The 23,755-nt window shown below is 25.0% G+C and overlaps 1 protein-coding gene across 1 annotated transcript; it reads right to left on the bottom strand.

The window, feature by feature from the left end:
• Nucleotides 1–574: 574 nt before the first annotated feature.
• LOC145835429 (eukaryotic translation initiation factor 1-like) lies at nucleotides 575–8,748 on the bottom strand. Its single transcript, XM_082943013.1, has 4 exons — nucleotides 8,664–8,748; nucleotides 5,863–6,026; nucleotides 3,152–3,253; nucleotides 575–778 (listed from the first exon to the last, which is right to left on the bottom strand). The coding sequence occupies exons 1-4, from the start codon at nucleotides 8,701–8,703 to the stop codon at nucleotides 734–736; spliced, it is 351 nt and encodes a 116-aa protein (XP_082799139.1). The 5' UTR covers nucleotides 8,704–8,748; the 3' UTR covers nucleotides 575–733.
• Between the last annotated feature and the right edge of the window lie 15,007 nt (nucleotides 8,749–23,755).

A 23,755-nucleotide genomic window follows, 5' to 3' on the forward strand; every position in this document is an offset into this window, starting at 1 on the left:
TTTATACAAATTTAATTACTTCAATCCTGGAACTATAGTACTTGACAAGACTTTAAACCAAAGTTTCGCAAACGTTTTTTCAAAAGGCCTCCTTTATAGAAATCAAAAAAGCTATGGCTAATTAAAAAGCTACCTAAGATTTCTCAAAAACTCACTATTAAAAAAACGCCTATGACCTTTTTTTTTTTTGATTTCCTCATCAACTCAAGAATATCCAGTGTAAGCATCAAATAATGAGCTCATGGCCACCTGTGGCACCTTTGCCGCTTATGGCCCCTAAATTTTTGTAACGTCCCCAAGAGGGGCCACTTGGCTCACTTTGGGAAACCCTGCTTTAAACTGTACTTAAGTGGAGTACGATTCGTTAACCGAAACGTTTTTCCGTTAACCAGGTTCGACCAACTATTTTGGGCGCTTTTTTGTTTGTTTAAACAATATAAACTTTAGGTTTTTATCAATTTTGAAAATGTTAAAGGAAATTAAAATAAAAAAACTTTGATACATCAAAATTATACACATTGTCAATTTTATATATAACAAAATAAATTATTTGGCAAAAAAAAAACGCTTTCTTTTACCTAAACCGAATTTATTATTCAAAAATAAATATTCACGAAATAAACAAAACCTACACCCTCACTATAATATGAGAAAGGAATATTTAAACTATAGAAATAAAATAAATCTCGTGTGTGCAGAATAGTCTGCTGTCATTGGTTGAAATTTCAGCCAATTAGAAACCGTGAACTTTTACTTGCTCCTTGGTGGCTAGGCTGATCTGTAAAAAAAAAAACAATGTTAAAGCAAAAGTACGAACATGAGAAAAAGTTAAAACTATAATTTAATTACAAAAATATAATTAGCAACGTCTTAAATATTCAGAACAAATATTTAAAGTACATGCAGGGTTGACAAATGTTTTTGGCAAATTTTCTCCAGGTTTTCAAAATTTCCTCCTGGTTTTAAAAAGTACACATTTTTGAATCTGTTTTTAGTTTACAGTTAAATTTAAGGTAAAAAATGTGTTAATAATACAACAACATTAAAAAGATACTGTAAAGCTACTTTAAATTTGTTTTTTAATAACAAAAAATATTTGACTATGACAAAAAAATTTTACTTATATGATAAATGTTCTGTGTCAAATCGAAATTTTTCTACGTAATATGTCAAAATTGTTAAAAATTCGAGGCTTTTTAGCCTAAATTGTCAAATTCCATGTTTTTTGGCAACCATTTAGTATAACTTAGGAAACACTTTTCTTCTACTTATAAAATTGAAAAAAAAAATTATATTTAAAGCTTAAATTTTAAAGTAAAAAACAAATCTCTTCATAAATTATATAATTCATATAGTTAATAATGATCACTTGCACATGGTAAAAAATAATATAAACAGTGTGGCCAATGGTTTTTGAGAAAATTCTTCTAAGTTTTCTGAATTTCTTCCAGGTTTTTGATGGTACACATTTTTTAGTATTTTTTTAGCTTGAATTAAGTTTAAAGTAAAAAGTTGTGAAAATAGTATAACAACATTGAAAAGATATTGTAAAGTTAATTTAGATGTGTTTTTTAACATGAAAATTTTTAGATGATGGCAAATAAATTCTATTTATATGATATATTTTTCGTGTCAAATCAAAATTTTATTACTATTTTACTTAAAAAATGTTCAAAACTCGAGGTTTTGCAAGGTTTTTCAAAATTTTCAAATTCCAGGTTTTCTTATTTTAGTGGTCAACCTAAAGATGATGTTATTAAACAAAATAATAAATCTGTTTGTGTTGTTGCCACTTAGTTAGTAGTTATTTATTTTTGAATAAAAATAACTTGACAAAGAGTAAACTACCTAACGCACTGTCACTTAGTCAAGAATTAAAAAAATTAAAACTGTGATAAAAACATTACTGACTAGGTGGCAGACTATGTTTCTGATTAAAAGCGTACAACTTAAAGTTAAAGCTTCAATAAAGATGAACACAATACATAAATATTTATCTGTAAGTTATGTGTTATAACTTATGCATAAAAAGTATCAATGCAACTCTAAGTTAATTATGCAAATATATTACTAAGTTTTAAATATTTTGCCAAATTTGAAACAATTAATATGACAAAAATAAATAAAAAATTGCAACTAAATATTATGTATCAAAAACTTGAAAATATTGCACAAGCTATCAAAATATAATAAAATAATATTTTTATACTAATAAAAACATTATTACTATGTATGAAAAATGGTTTACATTAAATATATGTGAAGTGTTGTCGGCACACATGTGTGAAATAAAATAAATAAATAAGCACGCTAATAACACAATAATAATGTATTTACTAGAAATTTTAAAAAGCAAGCTAAAACTACAATTGTTTTCAAAGATTGGACGTTTCAATTGATTTTAAAAACCATATGATGGTGTATATCTGTTAATATATATCTTTTCAATCGTTGTAATTGATTTTAACTTTATCAATTAAAAAAGTAAATAAGTGTACTAAAATTGATAATATTTTATAAAATATTTATAACTAGAATTTTAGACAGTAATCTACATAATTTTAAATATATTTTACAGTTTACTTACAGGATTGGAAAAAAAATTTGAGAATTTTCTTCCGGGTTTTATAAAAACACAAGTTTTTGGCTCTTTTGTAAGTATTAAATAAAATTAAAGATGAAACACTTTCTTAAATAGTATAACAAAACTGTAAAAATACTGTAAAGCTACCTTAAATGTGTTTTTAATGAAAAAAGTAATGCTACCATAAAATATCAAATAGAAATTTCATTACCTAACAGTAAAAAATTGATTAAATCTCAAGGTTTTCCCAGATAGCTTAGTGATTTTTTTTCAACTTCCAAATTTTTTTCAAAATTTCAGGTTTTTTAAACTGTATTAGCCTAAAATGTCAAGATCTAGGTTTTTACAGGATTCTGGGTTTTTTGACAACCCTATACTAAAATACAAGGCATCCATATTTCGCTTTTTTGCTCATTGATAAATTTAGTAAAAAAAATAAAACTTTTTTAGCATGTATTTTAAATAAAATATATATGAGCATACTATAATTAAGATTTTAATTAGAAACTTGTTTTTTGCCTGTAGTATATAAGTAAATTTAACAGTACATGCAAATTGATAACAAACCCTGATAAGGAAATCAGCAATTTTTTGCCTCTGGTCTCCTTGCAACTGAAGGACCTCGCCGTATTCCGGGTGCTCCACTACTGTTCCGTTGCATGCGAATTCCTGTAGAAAAATACTTATCTATTAGTAAAACTGTATTGTAAAAACACATAGAAAAAAAAATTATTTTTAAAACTTTGTTAGATTATTTTAATCATTTAAATAATTTATATACTTGTGAGTAATAAAAAAATTATGCTGCAAGCATTTTGAAATATTTAAGTGAATACATAGTTAGTTTATATCGTATTGCATTTAAACTTGGTCTCAACTTCAACTTTTTGGAAAAACAGCTGTGAAAATTACGTTCTAAAATAAAAATATAAATGTTATTGTTATTATAAATGTACATGTTTTAAGTTTAATGTTTAGTCGTGAAATATTTTAAGAAATGAAGATAGTTTGATTGTTAAATGTTTGACTTAAAACGTACAAAAACATACTTTTTTTTTGTTTGAAACTATAAGAAAATTTACTTGAAAAACTATGCTTGGTTTACTCTAAAACTTACTGAAAGAAAGATATAGTTTTTAAAAAACTCAGTTGCCTATATAGTTAGTTTTAAAAGTTAGCCAATGTCTTATAAGATAAGCTGAAACTAGCCAAATTAGACAAAAATCATCAAACTAGTCTCAGTGAGTAAATAAAGACTGCATAAAATTTATATATATTACGTTTAATTTAACAACTTTTATTACAACCTTGATTAAGGTGTTCAGTGGTAGCTTTTAAAATACAAAGCTAGTAAAATTTAACTAGAACTAAATACAGTGCTTATTCACTTATCCGGACTTCACTTATCCGGATAGTTTGAGCCGAGAAAAAGTTAAAAATATATTCAATATTAAACACAACATTTTTATGTGATACAAATATCTAAGGTTTTAGGCTGTAAGAATATTTTAAGTGCATTTATAAATTCTTCAATTTAGTTTATTATTATGACGCAATAATACTACTAAAGCTTACATTCAAACTTTTTTCAAAACTAGAGGTAATTTTACATATTTTTCGTTTTGACTATTTTGTTTTGGATTTTAACGATGAGTTTAATTTGTTTTTTCTCTTAAACCTTTTTTTTTTTTAAGTTAAAGCATTGGAATTAAAGTGATGAATTTTACTTGCTTGACCCTCAAAAAAGGTATATCTTTCCAGAGGATTAGTAAGTCTGATGTTTTTCTACCTTAGAAATTTAATTAAATTAATTAATCTAAAACTTAGCCTTTATTATCTATCCTTTTGTTATCTGTTATTTATAACTATTATGTGTTTTTACTACAACGCTGTTTTATTTAGTATGCAATGCATAATATAAAGCAGTTATATAATACTTAAAAAAACTACTTTTGTACATATCTTGAAAAATGCTTATCCTGACAGTTTAACAAAAGAATCTTGCCCAACATGTCCGGATAAGTGAATAAGTACTGAACTAACTTTCTTGAAAAACATTTTATGAAAATTAATAAAGAAATTTTCATGAAATTCTAAGATGAATAACTAGTTTAACACTATTTATTTGGTTTTATTTATTAAAGTCAAATAGTTCAAATTGGGGTGGTAAACTTTTCTAGTTGACAGACTAGACTCAGCAGAAAAATCTTAGATAAAAATTTATAATGCGTACTTTGAATTAAGGAACAACAAAAGTTTGATGATAAGTTCTGTAAGCGAATTGATTTTAAAATGATCAATGAATATAAAATAGTACTAAAAATAAAATTTAGAGAACTATTTGAAATATTTGTTAATATACGGCTCAATCTGATTTAATTTGTACATTTTACGTTATTAAATTAAGTAAATAAACTAAAATTTACGTTCCAAAAATTTATTTTGGGTTATTTTAAAAGGTGTTTTACTCATGAATAGTAGTTTTTAACATAAATAATTCTAGTAAAAATGCAATAAAGCAATACAACTTGTATAATAACAATACAAAAGTTTATAAAAGTGTGTCATTGAAAATTAATAGCTACCACAAAAACCATTGAACTACTACATATGAATTTCAATTTTGTGTACAAAATGAGCTTAAAATTATAGTGAAGATTAAAATAATTGAATTATAATGGTTAAACTTATAATAATTTGCTAACTCTTTTGTAGTGATTGCAAAGTACACCACAGACTGCTGTAACATACTTCAAACAATGTTTTATAGTAAAAAAACAAATTTAACTAAAAAAAAAGGAAATATATAATGTTGCTTTGAAATAAAAATATGTAGCAGTAAGAATCATTATCAGTTATCTAACGAAATAAATTAAATTGATAGTACTATAACATCAGCCATTAAATTAAATATAACAGGTATTCAAAATAGTAATCGTTTTATGGCACTACAATATTGTTGGTTAAGGAGATGAAACTTAAGTCTAGCTATTAAATTCAAACTTTTGAAGTCCATAAAATCAGGAATTTAAATAAATTTCATTTTTAATATTATTATTCAAACACTTTTAACAAACCAAATCACCTTATTGCAGGCCTTGTCAAATTCGTTTTTTAAATTTAATTTTTAGATTAAATTCAAGTAATATTATTATTCAACAAATTCTAACAAACCTTCTTGTAGGCCTGGGCAAGTTTTTTAATTGTAATTTTTTTAGTTAAATTTAAATATGAACCAATTTTCAAATTTTATATCATTCTACTCAATTCTAAAAAACCTTTTTGCAGGCCTTGGCAAGTCGCTTCTTGTCGTAATCATCAGAAATTCCCTGCACGGTGGTCAGCGTCTTCCTACCGTTTCTCTGCTGGATCCTGATGTGGATCACCTCCGACTGTCCAGACTGACCGTCCTTCGATTCACCTTGTGCATCACCAAAGGGATCTGAAAGAAGTATGGATGGTGAAGTTTTGAAAGTAATCTACTATCAAATAATGTTACAATTCAATAAAACTAATTATTGTTAATGTTTATTGATCTTAATTGAAAATAAAGTTTTTTATTCTATTAAATAACAACTAGATAAAAGGTATGCAAAAATTTTTAGTTATGTCATTCACAAGGTGCTTATTTTTATAGCTGATTTTCCAGCTGAAAAAATACGTTTTGGAAATATTATATAAATAACCTGTGCCAAATTTTAGATAATTTGAAGAAATCACCTTGGCACCAACCAATTTTCTAAAAACTATCCCAATTCAAAATGCATGGGATTCAAAAATTGCAGCTTTAAAGTTTAAAATTGATTTGTTTTTTAATGCGGCCAATTAACACACAAACACATTGTGAACAATTCAAAGAAACTTTTATTGTGGCATTCTTAGTTTTATGCAATTTTTATCACTTATGTAAGATTTCTTAAATTTCCAGTTTATATTTTTTTTGAACAAAAATTCAACCATAAATATTTCTTTATTTAGTTTTACAGTGTTTACAATGTGTTTGTCTGATGATTGGCAACATGTAAAAAAATTTTAACTAGAAATGTTAAGGTTGCATTTTTTTGAACCTCATACCTTTTCATTGGGGTGATTTTTAGAAAAATGGCTAGAGCCAAGGTGAAAGTTTCTTCAAATAATCTGAAATTTTGCACTGGATATTTTTATGATAATTTTAAAATGTAAAAGATTTTCCAGCCAAAACTCAAAAGTAACTGTGAAAATAAGCACCCTAATGTACATTTTATTTGATGTAACAAATACAATTATCGGCAGTGGGGATCTGAAAACAAACGATAAAATACTGAAAAGGATATGAATTTAAAATAAAAATATTTTATAACAATACAAAAATTTAAAAAAAGATTTACTTATGTCTAGTAAATTTATGTTAAATGGTAATCAAGTTACTATACCCTTAGATTAGAGTTTTTATCACATAAGGAATACAATGTTTCGAATTATGTTATGTTTATTTTATTCAGCATAATTGTATGTTTACAAAAAATAATTAAATAATACATATATTTTTTGTTTAAAATGGTTTAAAAACTTTTAACACAAATAAAACTAAGCAAAAAGATACAAAGTGAACAAATTAATTATTTTAAACACTTTCTGTAAAAGATATGCAAAGATATAATAAAAATTATAAAACCTGATCAGGAAATTTTTATATAGAAATTTACTTGACAAAGCTAAATATTTTAAATTAACCTCAATGAAAGTTCAAGCAAATTTTTTTTTTCTTTTTTTGCAATAGTGTCAACCACTGGGTTTTGATCATTTAATTTATTCTTAATGCAATCATTAGGAATCTAAACCATCAGGCCGCAAAACTTATCATAAAAAGCATGCTGAGATATAATAATAAACTATATGTTCATTTCATAAACACATAATCGAGTTGTTATAAATACAACACAAAGAAGAAAAATCAAAGCTTGAGAACAATTAAGATGAATATAAAAAACATAGCAAAGTTATAAGTTTTAACCGTGACAGTTGTGCAACAATATTGTAATTGTGTGCAAAACACAGATTGTGTGAATTTATTTACATTTAAACTTCAAGCTGTAAAAATAAAGACCACAAAAGTTTAAACAGGGTGGAAGAAACCTGAAATTTGGAGAATTAGGCAGAAAACCTGGAGTTTTAAACAAAAGTCAAGAAAAAAATTGTAGTATTAACAATTTTTCTATTATTTCATTAATTTAGTAAAATGATGAGAAAAGAAATGACATAAAAACAGTTAAAAACTAAATTTTTGAAAAATACAGCTATATATAAAAGTGCAATTTATTTTTTTCAAAGCTAAAATACTTCTAACAGGTGAATCGTATGAAAATTATAGTATATTAATTATTAAATTTTTTGAAAAATTTAGAAATGAAGAAGATAAATTTTTAGCAAAGTTTTTTTTTGCCACTTTGATATGCAATTTTAATTATTAACCTATTAAACTCTCTGACTTTGATCAATTATATTTCAAAATTAAATTTGAATTTTGTTAAAAAGTAAAAATAAGAGATAGCCATGGCAAACCTACAAAAAAACAATATTAACTTGTAAAAAAGAGGACACTCTATGCTAGAGGTAAGCAATGTACAACCTACAGAGTAAAAATGTAAAAATGACTGGTACACCAATGTTTAGTAAATTAAGTGTAGTTCTGCCAGCAAAAAGTAAAATTGAGGCCCTTGAGCATGTAAATACCATGCCAACTACATCAATTTTTGAACACACACTAGTTGAGGGCAAAAAGCTTTGAAAAATGAAAGGTACAACTACGTATTAACATAATGTACTGCAACTTAATCAATTCTTTTACTTCAGCAATATAAAAAAAATCCACAGTAAGTGAAAAATTTACATATAGTTTGCCTGTAAAACAAGAAAATTTATTGTATTTTAACACAATGGTAAGAAAAAGTTTTCTTATTATGAGTAAATAATAACACAAATTAAGAAAACAAACTTTAAAAAATATTTATTTTTGAACCTAAAATTTTAATGTTATAGATTAAAATCATATTTCATTTATAAAAAACTATAAAATGTAAAGCATTGTTTAATAACTTACCATCACTGGCATTGTTGAAGTTAAGAATTTTGTTGTTCATACTGGATTTATAAGTTTTGTGCAAAATTATATAATTTATAAAGAGTCAGCTGCAAAATATTGAAAGGCTTATTTTGAAATACATTTACATATAGAAGTAAAATAAGTTTGTAACAACTTTTTATGAATAAACAAAGCTGTTTAAATTCAAAGGTATACTTTTAGAAACTGTTTAAGTCTATTTAAAAAATGAAAAATTACACTTAGCTAACATTATTTCCCTTTTACAACTAAGAAAAACAGTTGAAAATTTAACAACAAATAAATAATGAACTTCACCACACGACCAACTACAACAGCATCTGAGACAACCTACGACAAGATTTTGTTAACAATAAATTGTAAGGAAGAACAATTTTAGTTTGATAAATAAAACTCTTAATTAGCTCAGTTGAACTATCTTGAATAAAAACTTAAACTATATCAATTTAGCATTGAAAAACAAAAATTAAATTTTGTTTTAATTGCTTCTCAACAACACAACTAGTTTTAACACTACTATAAACTTATTTAACCTATTAAGGTCTAACATTTAAATAATTGAAGCAAAAATTATACAAAAACCAATATTTGTAAAATTGAAATATATTTTAAATTAACATTTAAGATAGCGATAATTTGTTTAAAATCATCTGTGGTTAAGAAAAACAATTTTGGTTAGATAAATAAAGTTCTTAGTTATCTCATTTTAATTATACTGAATAAAAACTTGAGCTACAACAATTTAACATGGAAAAACAAAAATGAGGTTATGTTTAAATTGTTTCTCAACAAGACAACTAGTTTAAGCAAGAAAATTTTTACTACAAAGTACACAAATATAAACTTTTTACTCATTTAAGTTTACTGATGTTAATTACAGGGTTGCCACTGACTTTTGGCAAATTTTCTCCAAGTTATTTAAAGTACTAGTTTATGGGTTTTAGTTTAACCTTACATTTTAGATTAAAAAATTAAAATAGATTAAAAACATTGAAAAAGTGCTATAAAGCTACTTCAAATGTATTTTTTAATAAAAAAATGTTGATGACAACAACAAAAAAAACTATCTATATGGTAGATTTGTTGTGTCAAATAAAATTTTTCTACTTAACATGTAAAAATTGTTCAAAATTCCAGGTTTTTTTTTAGGTTTTCTGGTGAAGTGACAACCCTGTAAGTAGAATAAAACTGAGAGAACCTTTCTAATTTTTACATGGAGATAATAACTATGAAAATTTGACGATATTATTTATATAAAAGTATTTTACAAACTGAATAACAATGGTACAAACATATTGTTGTTTAAAAATATATAAATCTTATTTTTAACCATAACTACTTTTTTTTTAGTTATTTAAGGCCATAGGAGGTAAGTCATGTTTTTTACAATTTGATCTTACTTCATAGAGTTTTTACTAAGCTTCAAGTTGCTATTTATCGTTTTAAAAAATTCAATTTATTTTTTGAGATATGACAGGTCAAAGTTGAGCGGTATGATAAGTTCCCTATAGGAAGGGAAAACTAAAACAGCAAAAAAATGACTACTTCGTTCAAAATCTATTTCCTCCTACATTTTTCAAGCAATCTTCATCAAACTTTCACAGTATCTTTATATAACAAAAAAATGTTACTTTGGAATTTAAAAAAATTTTAGTATTTTTTATTTTTTTGAAAAAAAAACTTTTTTTAATTTTTGTAATAAATTTTTTATATTTTTTTAATTAATAAAATTCATAAGTAACATTTTATTATAACATAAGGAGCATTTCCTGAAAATTTGAAGAAAATTGCTTAAAAAATGAAGAAGGAGATAGATTTTTAGTGATTTATTAAATTTCTGAGAAAATTGACCCCAAAAAGTTTGTGGTCTATACGCTTGTAACATAAACTTTTTACAAAAAATAAATGTCTCAAAAGTTAAATGATATTTTTGAATTCTATAAAAACTGGCTTGTAGTTTGTACTTGAAGCTTTCATATAAAAGCCAGAGTTTATTTTTGTAAAAAAAGTGTTTTACTTCCCCTATGGCCTTAAATATCTATTAAATTTTCTTTTACGATACTATTTAGCATTTCTGATAGATAGTTTGGGTAAAAAAAAGATACAATTTTTTGAGATATAAATTGTGACAATTATCAATAAAAAAGTACACAACTTATGTTTTGAAATACCCAAGTCTTTACAGTATACTTACAATCTAATTTTTCTTTTAGAGGCGTTACTGGGCAAAAACTCAAAAATATTGATTTAGTTTAAGCTAATAGTGTATTTAAAGGGGAGTGCAAAATATTTCAAATTTCACAAAATTACCCCACCTAATCAAGCATTTTTTTAAATAATAAAACTATATTAAATCTATTATAGAAATTATTCATTGAAAAACAATGAAAATCATCAAGCATTAAAAACTATGTTTACTTTAAAACACTAACTTTTTTGACAAATGTTAACTTTTTTTAGCAAAAAATTATCATATTTTTTTACTCACACTACTAAAAGTTTGGCTACCCTACTTAGAACTATCATTTTACTAATAAGTGTAAGCAAAAATAATACTAAATTATGATCATTAAGGTTTCCTGCATTTTACAAAATTTTCAAAATTTATTGTAACTAAAATCTATTTGATTAATTTTAACAATGATAAACTTTATTTACAGACAACTAAAACTCCATTTTCACAAAGCTCTACAAATTAAATTTTACAAAAATATGTGCATAACTAAAAACTAAGTATGTGTTTTTTATTTTAGAAAAGCAAAACTAAAAAATTAATTTCATACAACTATATTTATTATAGTAGGAAGACAAACAGAACAACAAAAGTAATAAAACTGTCAATAAGTATAAACTTTCATTAAGACATAAATTACAAGTCTAGGACATGTATAAGTGATTTTATAACTGTTTTTGTCAAAAAATCGATTAGTATGTGATTTTTAGGGTTGAAATTAGTTTTTTGGGTGGCATAATTTTTTTTTGTTAATTTGTTTTTTGTAAAAATATATTTTTGTTTTTAAGATTCTTCCTAATGAAGCAAAAACACATCCAAATCATATGGACTCATATGAATTTTACAATATGACCAAAAACATGTGCTGTACTCTTTACCCCTAACCTGATTGAAGTTGATTCTGTCACATTTTTCAGTTTAACAATTTGTTTTGGTATTTAATCATTTTCAAGTTTAAATTTATGATGTCTAGAAACTAACTATATCTTTTCAACTTTTTATGATAATTGGGCACAACATTATTGTAGTGACATATGAAGTTTTTAAGAATACTTTTCAATTTAAATGAAAATTAGTATTTTAGGGCATAGGAGGGTTAACACTTTTTTTTTTGAAATTTGGTCTTATTTTATAGTTTTTACAAAGCTACAAGATGCTTATTACAGATTTAAAAACTTCAAAATAGTTTTTGAGATGTAGCCAGTCAAAGACGGAGGCAACAATAGGTTCCTTATGGGTATATCTCAAAAATTATTTTAAATTTTTTAAATCTGTAAAAAGCATCTTGTAGGTTAGTTAAAGCTATATAAAATAAGATCAAATTTTGAAAAAAGTATTTTACTTTCTCCTCCCCCCCCCCCCCTATGCTCTTTATAGTAGTATTTTTATGAATCAATAATAATTTTTGATAAAAACCACAAATTTTATGAAAAAGTTCAAATGTCTATATAGTAATGACGCTGTTAAAAAAATTCAAAAATTGAAATGAAATCCATCAAAATGTTTGAACATTTTAGAATGAGAACATTTAAATACAGTAATTGCATATAATACTTAAATGATGCTCTTAATAATAATTTTTCATGTTTTATTTTTCAGGATTCTTAAATTTTTTTGAGAAATTTCTTCCAGGTTTTCTGAATTTCTTCTAGGTTTTATAAGTACAAATTTTTGGGTGTATATTTAGTTTTAAGCTGTGTTTATGGTTAAATACTGTGCTGAGTAGTATAACAAAATTGAAAAGATACAGTAAAGCTACTTTACTTCTAATTAAAAAAATTTTGATTATGATAATTTTTTTCTATCTATATGGTAATTTTTTTGTTTTAAAACAAAATTTTACTACTTAACATGAAAAATTCTTTAAAATTCCAGGTTTTATAGTGATTTTTGTTCAATATTCCAGGTTTTTTAGCCTAAATTGTCAAATTCCAGGTTTTTCCAGGATTCCAGACTTTTTGCCTAAATTTTCAAATTAAAAATTTGAATCCTTATTTTAAAAAGAGTATTGTTAAATTTAAATGTGTAGATTTACTTAATATAAAATTTGTATAATTTATTACTTTTCTTTGGTCCTAAAATTGTCCTAAACAAAATATATATCTGTATTCTTCTTTGCTTTTTGAAATGTTTAAAGTTTTATTTACTGATTTTTTGTAAAAATGAAACTTACAGTGCCTAGTGTAGTGAAAATCCTAAATTTTAAAAAGTGTTTTTTATAAATTGTGATATTTTTTTGTATATGTGTTGGTCATAAATTTTATATTTTTGCAATGTTAACTCGGAGTTTTTAATCTTGTCATTACGACCCATGTTGCATTAGACCACATTGAGGGCATATGGGTAAATCTTTTTTTTCACAAAGTTGGAGACTACAATAAGTTCCTTATGGGAGGCGCAAACTAAAACAGCAAATAACTAGAAATGACTAAAGATCTATCTCCTCCAACGTTTTTAGAGATAACTACCTAAAACTTTTAAGAAAAGTTTCTTTTATAACAAAAAAAACAAAAAAAAATGTTTTTTTGTTTATTTTTCATACAAAGTTTTATTTTTTAAATTTAGTTCCAACAAAATTATCTAAATATATCAAGGAACACTTCCTAAAATTTTGAGGTAGTTATCTCAAAAAAGATTTCAAGATTTTAATAGAGAACAAAGATTTTTAGTGAGATAGTCTATTTTTGCCGTTTTAGTTTGCGCCTCCCATAAGGAACCTATTGTTAAGTAATTTAAGGGCATATGTGAGGTCCACCTTGATTTTTACAAGTTGATCTTATTTTATTAAGTTTTATCAAAGCTATCAGACACTTTAAACCCCTTAAAAAAAATCAAAGTAATTTTTGAGATATGAGCAATCAAATTTGGTGACCTCAATAGGTTTAACTAAAAATCTATTGCCTCCTTCAATTTTTAATCAATCTTCTTCAAATTTTCAAGAAAGTCTTTTACTAAATTATAGAAAGACTGATTGCAGAAACTTTTTTAATTTTGAAAAATAAGCCTTTATTAAAAACAAACCACCAATTTTGTAAGTTTTTTAAATCTATAATTTTTTTAAATTTTTAAATCGCAGCATTCAAAGTCTTTTAAACTATAACAGAAATGTTTCCTGAAAGTTTGAAGTCTCTAGCTCAAAAAATTAAGGAGAAGATATATTTATAGTAATTTTTTAAATTTCCAAGAAAATTGACCTGGAAAAATTTTCGGTCTATACATTTATATCAGAAACTTTTAACAAAATTTACAATATTTTAAAAGTTATTTAATAATTCTTAAGTCTCGAAAAACTGGCTTGTAGTATAAGCTTTCATATAAGAGCCTATGTTACTTTTATCAGGGTTGCCACTCTATGGGTCAAAAATTTTTTTCTGAATGATTAGAAACTTCCCTGAGTAACCATAAACTTCCCTGAGTTTCCCTGAGTTTTTTTCAAATCCTTAAAAAGGTTATTATTTATTAAAAAATTACAATGTTAATTACATTTAATATTGAAGAACTAGCTACAAGGCTTAAAAATTTCTAAATAAGCACTTGAAAATAAATTAAATTAACTGTTTTGAACAAAAGTTTGAAACTGGACTAACTAAATCTCTTTCTAGATCTAGAAAAAAAAATTCTTGAGATTTTTAAAAGTCTTAAAATTTCTCTTTAATTGATATAAAAAATAAAAACTGCCCTGAGTTTCCTTGAGTTAAAAAAATAGAAACAAATTTCCTGAGTTTTCCTGAGATTTTCTATAACTTGAAAACTCCCTGAGTTTCCCTGAATTCACTGAGTTCCCTGAGTGTGTGTCAACCCTGTTTTATTAAAAAATAAAAATGTTGGACCCCTATGCCCTTAACCAATATTTGTTGTATAAAAATAAACATATTTAAGCACAATTCATTTTTAAATTAAGTTATTAAATCTTTGTTGCATAAGGGTTGCAAATCTTTAAGAAAATTATTTAAGGAGGAAGAAAGACAAAGTTTTTCTACATCAAAGTGTAAATAACTTAATGAATATAAGTTGTATGCTAAAAAAACTTTGATTTTTATGTTCATCTATAAATTAGAAATTAAATTAAATCATGCTTTTATATTTGTATTATACAAAATGAAATTTTTGTGTTATTTTAATTTATTCTGTATTTTATGTTTCTTTTCTTTCTGTTTAAATGGCCTAGGTGTTGATGCCTGGGTCCATCCTATCAGGGTTGCCACTTGTTTTTTCAAAAACATTTCCAGGTTTTTAAAAAAGTACACAATTGAGGGTCTATTTTTAGTTTTAAGTTAAGTTTAAGTTAAGAAACTGTTTTAAATAGAATAAAACTATTGAAAAGATACTGTTAAGCTACTTAAATTATGTTTTTTTATAAAAAACTATTGATGATGACAAAAATATATTATTTATATGATAGATTTTTTGAGTCAAATTGAAATTTTAAATTGTTAAAATTCCAGGTTTTTACAGCTTATTATGGTGATTTTTGTTTAAAATTTCAGATTTTTTTTATTTCCCAAATTCCATGTTTTTTTACCTAAATTGTCAAATTCCAGGTTTGTCAAGAATTCCAGGTAAAGTGGCAACCCTGATCCTATTGACAATAAACTTGCAATAATAACAAAAAAGCTAGATTGAATTAAATAAAGCTATCTGAATTTACCAGAATATTAAAACATAAAACATAAATAGTTAACACCTAAAAAAATAATTACATTCAATATATTCTACAAAAACAATAAACTTCAATATAATACAAAAGATTAAAAACCACAAAAATAATTATGATAAATAAGATAGAAATCAAAAATGGCCTGAATTTTGCAAAATACAAAACAAAATTATGCCTGTCATATGCCTGTTATCTGTGAAATTAAATGCAAAATGTCCAAAAATGAATATTGTGATTTGAGGTACCTTCAGGACTTCAGTAAGTTTGAAGTTGAATCTTTTCTGAATGATTTGAGTGTGAAATTGAGAAAGATGAATCTGTGTGCTGTAGATGGTGAAGATGTTAATAAATGTTGGGATGAGTTTGAGAGTATTTTTAGTGGGACGGTATTTGATAATGCTCCAGTCAAAATATTAAGTAAAAAAGAACAAAAATTAAAAGCCAAACCGTGGATAACAAAAGGTATACTTATCTCAATTAACTTTAAAAACTTAATGTTTAAATTTGCTATTAAGGATAAAACAAAACAATTTTCTGTTTCTTTTAAAAAATATCGAAATATATTAAACAGAGTAATAGAATGTTCTAAAAGACTTTATTATAAACAAGTAGTTAAAAAGAATAAACAAAATAGTAAAAAATTATGGAAAATTGTGAATGATATCGTTTCCACTAAATCTACGTCTAGTTGTAAAATTAAAGGTGTGCTTGATGAGTGTGGTAAAATTGTGAATGACCCAAAATGTATAGGCAATCTAATGAATAAAAATTTTGTAAAAATTGCTGACAATTTGTTAAATGAGAGAAAAGATGTTGTTGATGTCAAGAATGATGAGTATTTTTCTGATTCAGTAAAAAATGATTTTGTCTTTGATGAAATTTCTGATAGTGAGATTATGAATTATATCAAAACTATGAATCCAAATAAGAGTGTGCGTTCAGATGTCCCTAGTATACGTTTTGTGAAGCTTAGTGCAAAAATTATTTCTCCTTATCTTTCTAAATTGTATAATAAATTTGTTGAGTATGGTGTGTTTCCGGAGTCGCTCAAATTTGCTGAGGTAATCCCAATTTATAAATCTGGTAAAAAAAATGACAAAAATAACTACAGACCTATTTCTCTTTTATCCCCATTTTCAAAAATTTTTGAGTTTTTAGTGTGTGAGAGATTGAAAAAATTCTTTTTGTTGAATGAGGTACTGCATGAGAAACAATATGGGTTTAGAGAAAATAGTACGACTGAACTGACTGTGAATCAGATTGTTGATGAGTTAATTGAGGCTGGTGAGAAAAAAATGATAAATTGCTCTGTATTTTTGGATTTGGCTAAAGCTTTTAACACGGTAAATCACAAAATTTTAATATCTAAACTTAAAAATTATAATATAAAAGATACTATGTTAAATTTATTAAAAGACTATTTAAATGATAGAAGCCAATCAACTATCATAAATAATGTTGTGTCTGAGCGTGAAATTGTGAATGTTGGAATACCACAAGGTTCTTGTTTGGGTCCTTTGTTGTTTCTTGTGTATATTAAGGCCATAGGGGGGGGGGTCCGACTTTTTTTTTTACAAAAAATAACTTTGGATTTTATATGAAAGCTTTAAATACAAACTACAAGCCTGTTTTTATAGAATTAAAAAATATAATTTAACTTTTGAGATATTTTATTTTTTGTAAAAAGTTTCCGATACAAACGTATGGAACGCAAATTTTTCGGGGTCAATTTTCTCGGAAAATTTAAAATTCACTAAAAACTTATCTCCTCCTTCATTTTTTGACCTAAAGACTTCAAATTTTCAGGAAATGTTCCTTTTAATATTTTGAAGAATCTGAATGTTGGAATTTTTGAAATTTTGAAAAATAAAAATTTTATCCAAAAAAAACTAAAAAAAAGGGTAGTTTTTTGACAATAATTTTTTTTTTACTCAAAATTAAAAGAATTCCTACAATAGATCTCTTTAAAGTTTAATGATACACATTCTGTAAAAATTTGAGAAAGATTACTCAAAAAATGAAGGAGGAGATAGATTTTTAGTGAAATAGTCTTTTTTCGCATTTTTAGTTTTCGCCTTCCATAAGGAACCTATTGAACGCCCTTTCTTTGATTGCTTATATCTCAAAAGTTACTTTGAGTTTTTTTAACGGTTAAAAGTGTCTGATAGCTCAGATTAAATTCTACAAGATAAGATCAAGTTGTAAAAAATAAAGTGGACCCCCCCCCCCCTATGGCCTTAATGATATTTTTACTCTACTGAGATAAATATGAGATTGTTTGCTGATGATGCCTGCTTGAGCTACCAACATAGTGACCCTGAGTATTTAAATGAAGTTATTAATAAAGAGCTGGTTAAAGTTGATAAATGGTTGCGTGATAATAAACTTTTTATTAATTATTCAAAAACAAAATTTTTGCTTTTCAATAAAACTTCAAAAAGTTGTGAATTTAGTGTGAATGTTAATGGTTTTCTTATTGAGCAGAGTGATAGTATAAAATACTTGGGTGTGGTTTTGGATGATAAGCTGAATTGGAAGAAACATTTGAGTTCTTTGAAATCGAAATTGTCTAGGAGTTGTTATGTTTTGTCAAAATTGAGATATTATTTGGATACGAGTACTTTGATAATGGTGTATTATAGTTTGTTTTATCCGCACATCCAATATTGTATATCTTCTTGGGGTGGTGCTGCTGACTGTCACTTAAAACCAATTGTTTGTATGCAAAAAAGAGTAATTAGGTATGCTTGTCGTGTGCCTGCCTTGACCACAACAAACCCTTTGTTTGAAAAAACTGGTGTACTAAAATTAAATGATGTGTATAGATTGCAAATTTGTAAGTTGATGCATAAAACTATAACAGGATTTGATGTAGAACACAATAGATTTACACTTGCTAGCTCTATTCACTCACACAATACAAGATTTTCAAAGAAAAAGAATTTTATAACTGAAAGACCTAGAACAAGACTTGGCCTAAACTGCTTTAGGTATTTGGGTCCCAAGTTTTGGTCTAGTGTCCCTGAAACTTTTAAAAACTTAAAAAAAGATTGTTTTAAATTTAAATATAAAAATTTTTTGTCGAATAACTACAAGGAGTAGATCTAGAGTGCTTCTGCAAGTATGTTTTGTTTGTGTTGAAATTTGGTTGATGTTACTGGGGCATCAGATTGTAGTGTGTTGGTCTTTATTTTCTGAATGTCCTGTTAATGTAAGAGTGATTGTTATAAATTATTGAAATAAATTTTGTTTATTGTTAATATATTTTATTTGTTTTTCATTTTGTTATTGTGTTAGATTTAAAATAGATCATTTCATTTATTAAAATTTTATTTATATATATATATTTTTTTATACATTTTTTTTTTATTAGATATTATAGGTAAAACTTTAAATTTAGTACAAAATGTTTATTTTTTTTAGTTTGTTTATTTATTCAATATCTATTTTATTTATTTTACTTACTTATTTATTTGTTTATTTTTTTTTTTTTTGAGTTTTGAATCAAATTAATACTAAAGAAGTTGTAAAACACTTATTATTTTATTGATTTTAGTGTTAATGTATATATATATTTTATTTTTTTAATACAAATAGTTACTTTTTTTCCTACTTACAGTTTTTCTTTAGTCTAGCTTGTTTTTTCTAGAACTAAATACTTTAAATTAGATATTGGTTTATCTGGGTTTGCAACAGCTAATTGTGAGTTCACACTGGTGGCAGTGATCACATGATTGGATTGTTGATGTGTTTTTTGTTGTAGCGCCGGTGGATACTTACTTGGGGATTTGAGCTTCATCGTTTTCCCACACTTTGTGGTTTTTGATGTTGAGATTTTAGCCTTGTGAGTGTTTGCCAAATGGCGTGTCACCAAGGGTTTTGTTTTTTTGAATAAAGGGTTAGGATTAGTTTTTTATTTTTGGTTAGTTAAACATTTTTGTTTTTTTTGTTTTTAGACAGATTTAGTTTTATTTTTAATTAAAAAGTAATTTTTTTTCTTAGTAAATTTAAAAGATAGGGCAGGTGGAATAACACGTGATGAGCTGAAACTCACTTGCATGACCTTCAGAAAACGTTTATCGTTGTAGAGGGGAGAGTGGGTTTCTTCTGATGTTTTTCTACCTTTAAAAAAAGAAAAAAAAAACTAGCCTCAGTGTTTTGCAACCCTGAAATATGTGATTGTATTAAAAAAAAAATAACAATTTTATACTTTTTCTTTATAAAAATCTAACTGTATTTCACAAAGATATTTTTCACAGAAGTCTGTAATTGGTTCAATATAATTTCCTTCAATGTATATTTATTGTAATGTTTTTCTCATGTATTTTTGGGTTTATTTAATAAATTCCTTTGTTAGTGTGGGAATTATTTTAAAAATTCAACGTTCAAAATATATTTTTGTAACAAGTTTCACTGTATATAAAATTACTTTGTTCAAAAAGTAATCAATAACCTCAATTTTGGTTCTTATTTCTAAACGTGCTTAGACTAGTTTAGCTATTTAAAAAAATAGTTTTTTTTAATTAAAAAAAAAATTTAAATTATAGTTTTATTAACAAAATATAGTAGTATATCGAGTAAATCTTAAAACGATGTAATAAAACTAATGACTTTGATCCTTTATCTAAACAAATTTAATTCTAATTCATTAAGACTACAATATCTTAGAAAACTAAAGCAAATTTTTTTCTTTGTTTAAAACAAATAAGTTTTATAAATTAATTTCATTTTTAAGATTAAAAAATGTTGGTATTAATAAATAATTTAAAATCATATAAGCTACTCTTTTATCCTAGTACTTAAAAGTATTTTAACCTTTTGAAAATTTTATTATGTGCTTACTATTTTGTTAGTTATTGAGTTTTAAAAAAGTAAAATCAAAAGTTTTAAATTATTATTTACTCATATATTTCTAGTTTTTAAAAAAATAAAATCTGAATATTTGAATAGTTTATATTTCAGTTTTGTATTTTACTATTTTAGTGCATTTTAGTAGGACTTTAATCAAACACAGTATCAAAAAAAAAACTTGAAGTTTGTTACAAAAATGTTTGTTGAACGTATCTAACGCATTAATAAATTTTCATGCTGTTTAATTTACTTTTATCTTTTACAAGCTCTGTAGCTGTCGTATTCAATAAGCGGTGAAATAGTTTTTTGTATTTTTGAAATAGTTTTGCAAAAATCATAAACAATTGCTGTAATTACAATTTACTTTTCAAAGTTTTTATGATCGTAGTTTAAATAAAGTTCTTTGAAAACTTGTTACTAAGAAATTTTCGTTTGTTTTATTTTTAATTTAATAGTTGCGTTTTGTAAATTAATGAAAAAAATTTTACAAAAGGTTATTTTAGTTATTATTAAAAGACTACATTTATTCTAATTTATTGAGACAATAAATTTAGGTAAATAATGATGTTTTAATAAACAAAGTTGCTTATTAGTGCGTTAAGTATGTATTAAGTTAATAAAAAAGCATCTTTTTATCAGAAATATAAAACAACTAAGTCATAAGTGTATAACTTTTATACTTGCAATGAATCTGTTAAAATATTTTCTAATGCGTTCTTTTTTTGTCAACAAAAAAGTTGGAAAAATAATTATTTTGAAATGACAACTTTACTTTTTTCTTAACGTTTTTAGATATTGAAAAATTTATTGTAAAATTATAAATTATTTAACGATAAATTTAAAATGTTGCGTACAAATCGGTACGATTACTTTAATTATAAAACTTATCATCGTAAAAGCTTATATAAAAACGTTTTGTTTATAACTTAAAATTATTTCTTAATTAAAATAACATGTTCTCACAAACATTGCTAATATAAACAAGCTGATGTAACTCAAAATGTATACTTGAGAATCTTAAGTTGAGATCGTAACGCTTATTTTGATTAAACAATTTAGTAGTTTTTAAATGTTTTCTATATTTAAAAAATTAAGATAACATACGTTCATGGCATATTATAATACTTTTTAAAGTTTGAAAACGGACAGAGGGTTCGTCACTCAAATTTTTCTTTACCCCCTATGGTAACTCAACCTTCCATTTCGAGAACCAAATATCAGTAAAACACCCGGTTGTCTTTTTATGGGTCTCTTTTATTGGTTGCAGGAAGAAAAAAAAAACTGCTTGGTTGTTTGATTTGTATTGTGGTGTCATCGTAATTCTTTGTAAGTTTTTCATTCTCTTAATCAAAACAAAGTGATTACTACACCAACAAACCTTCTAACTCGTGAAGCGAGTACCAGTAAAGGACCTCAAAACTTATGATGCTCTACGTCAGACAAACGATGATTATAGATTTTTACTGCCTCAAGTACAATTATGACGTCAGTTGGAATTGAAGTGTGAAAATGCGACGTCACAAGTATTGTTCTGACTTTTGACTGTTGCGATTAGTTGGAAGGTGTATTGAGGTGACTTGCCGGTTGCCAGTAGCAACGTCGTATAACTTATGTACCTAGTTTATGCGGAAGAAATTAAAAATAAGTTAGATACAATTAACATTGTACAAAGAAGACGAGTTTTGTTATAAATAAAATTGAATTTATAATATTAATAATAAAATACAAAACACTTTTACATATGTAGAAACAAGTTAATATATCAATAAGTAAAACTTAATAAAATTAGTTTTAGTTTTACTTAATTATTCTTTACCTTAATCTAAAAGCGTTATTTTACATACATACTTTATTTATATCTATTTGATAAAACTAAAAATGTTATCTTGTCAAATTAAACTTGTTATGATTCTAGTTTAAAACTTTAATATCTATATCCATAAATAATTTAATAACAAAATAAAACTAGGTGCTTAATAATCTAAAATTAACTGTTTTTGGTTTTTAACTTCTCCTAATTGTCTAAATTTAGATTTAAATTACTTAAATCAAAAGTAAACAAATTATTACTTTCAATTTATTTTTGTAGCTTTTGCTAAAACTACAATAAAAAGTGTAACACTTTATTTTTAAATTAAAAATGATTAAACTTGAAGTGCTAAGATAACTGTTGAAACAAAATTTATTTAAACTAATTTACCATGTTCTAATGTTTTTTAAATTAATAATGTATATCTAATTAATATAATTTAACTAAATTAGGGACATCTTACATAAAAGTAGGCACAAAAAACTATATAAAACTTTAAAGAAAAAAACATTATATTCTTGAAACTAAACGAATAAATGTAAAATTGCATGAACTTGAGTATATAAAATTTTATTTTAAAGTTTAGTTTTGTTTTTCATCGGATGAAAAACGCCGTATTCTTCTAACCACCTTATTTTTTAAACAAGTGGGAATTTTAACGACCTCTAGTAATAAATGCAATGTATACAAATTTTCAACACCAAACTTGTGAAAATCACAATTTCAAAATGCTTCCTGTCAATAAATAATTTACATGAATAATTACACACGGTTGTAATTCACTAAGACTGCACTTAAACAGAAAAATGATGATTTTACTACAGCCAAAAAAATTATTGAGTCAATAAACGTTTAATTTTTAAAAACGTTCAAAACATTTGTTAATTTTTGTATTTTTTATTTTCTAAACTGGGACTTTTCTTAAAAGAACAGCTTAGTAAAGCAAGTTTTTTGCATTTAACTTCCTGTACAAATGTGTGGGCTGTGTATCTTGAAAACACAACAGTAGAACATTTTTTTAAAACTTTATTTTGAAACTTTAAAAGTTTGTTTCCAAATACAAGAGCTTTACTTTTTTGAATGACGGCCAATTTAAAAACTATGAAAAATATGTACAACATTTTCAAAAGTGAGCCTAACTTTCGAGCTAAAGGTTTTGAAACATTAAGATTTATTTTTCTGAATTTCCAATAATGACTATTTACAAAATATAGTTATTTAAAAAATCAGTGACTACAAAATTATCAGTAAACAGTCTGAATTACTTTATTTATTAGGTGATAATAAGTTTTAACATATGAAACTACTTATAAAATAAAAAATGTCGGTTTGATAATTTTATACCACATTTAAAAACTTAGAGCTAGCGAAAATTGTATTTTTGAATACATGAAACTTATATTTTACAAACTTGGTGTTTGACAGAAAATGTCTTTACTTAAAAGTAAAAAAACGTTTTTATGAACTAAAACTATAGCTGTAGTTATAACATTTAGTTTACAAAGTTTAAAAATTTGTGA

Source organism: Thalia democratica, chromosome 5 (assembly GCF_965202585.1).
Source record: "Thalia democratica chromosome 5, ktThaDemo2.hap1.1, whole genome shotgun sequence".
Lineage (NCBI taxonomy): Eukaryota > Metazoa > Chordata > Thaliacea > Salpida > Salpidae > Thalia > Thalia democratica.

What these genes read in the sequence shown, in the direction of transcription:
- LOC145835429 (XM_082943013.1), bottom strand. Translation starts at nt 8,703, where the DNA reads ATGAACAACAAAATTCTTAACTTCAACAATGCCAGTGATG. An exon ending in CTTCAACAATGCCAGTGATG is followed by an intron (nt 6,027 to 8,663) that starts GTAAGTTATTAA and finishes TACTTCTTTCAG; the next exon opens with ATCCCTTTGGTGATGCACAA. An exon ending in TTGCTGATTTCCTTATCAGG is followed by an intron (nt 779 to 3,151) that starts GTTTGTTATCAA and finishes TTTTTTTTACAG; the next exon opens with ATCAGCCTAGCCACCAAGGA.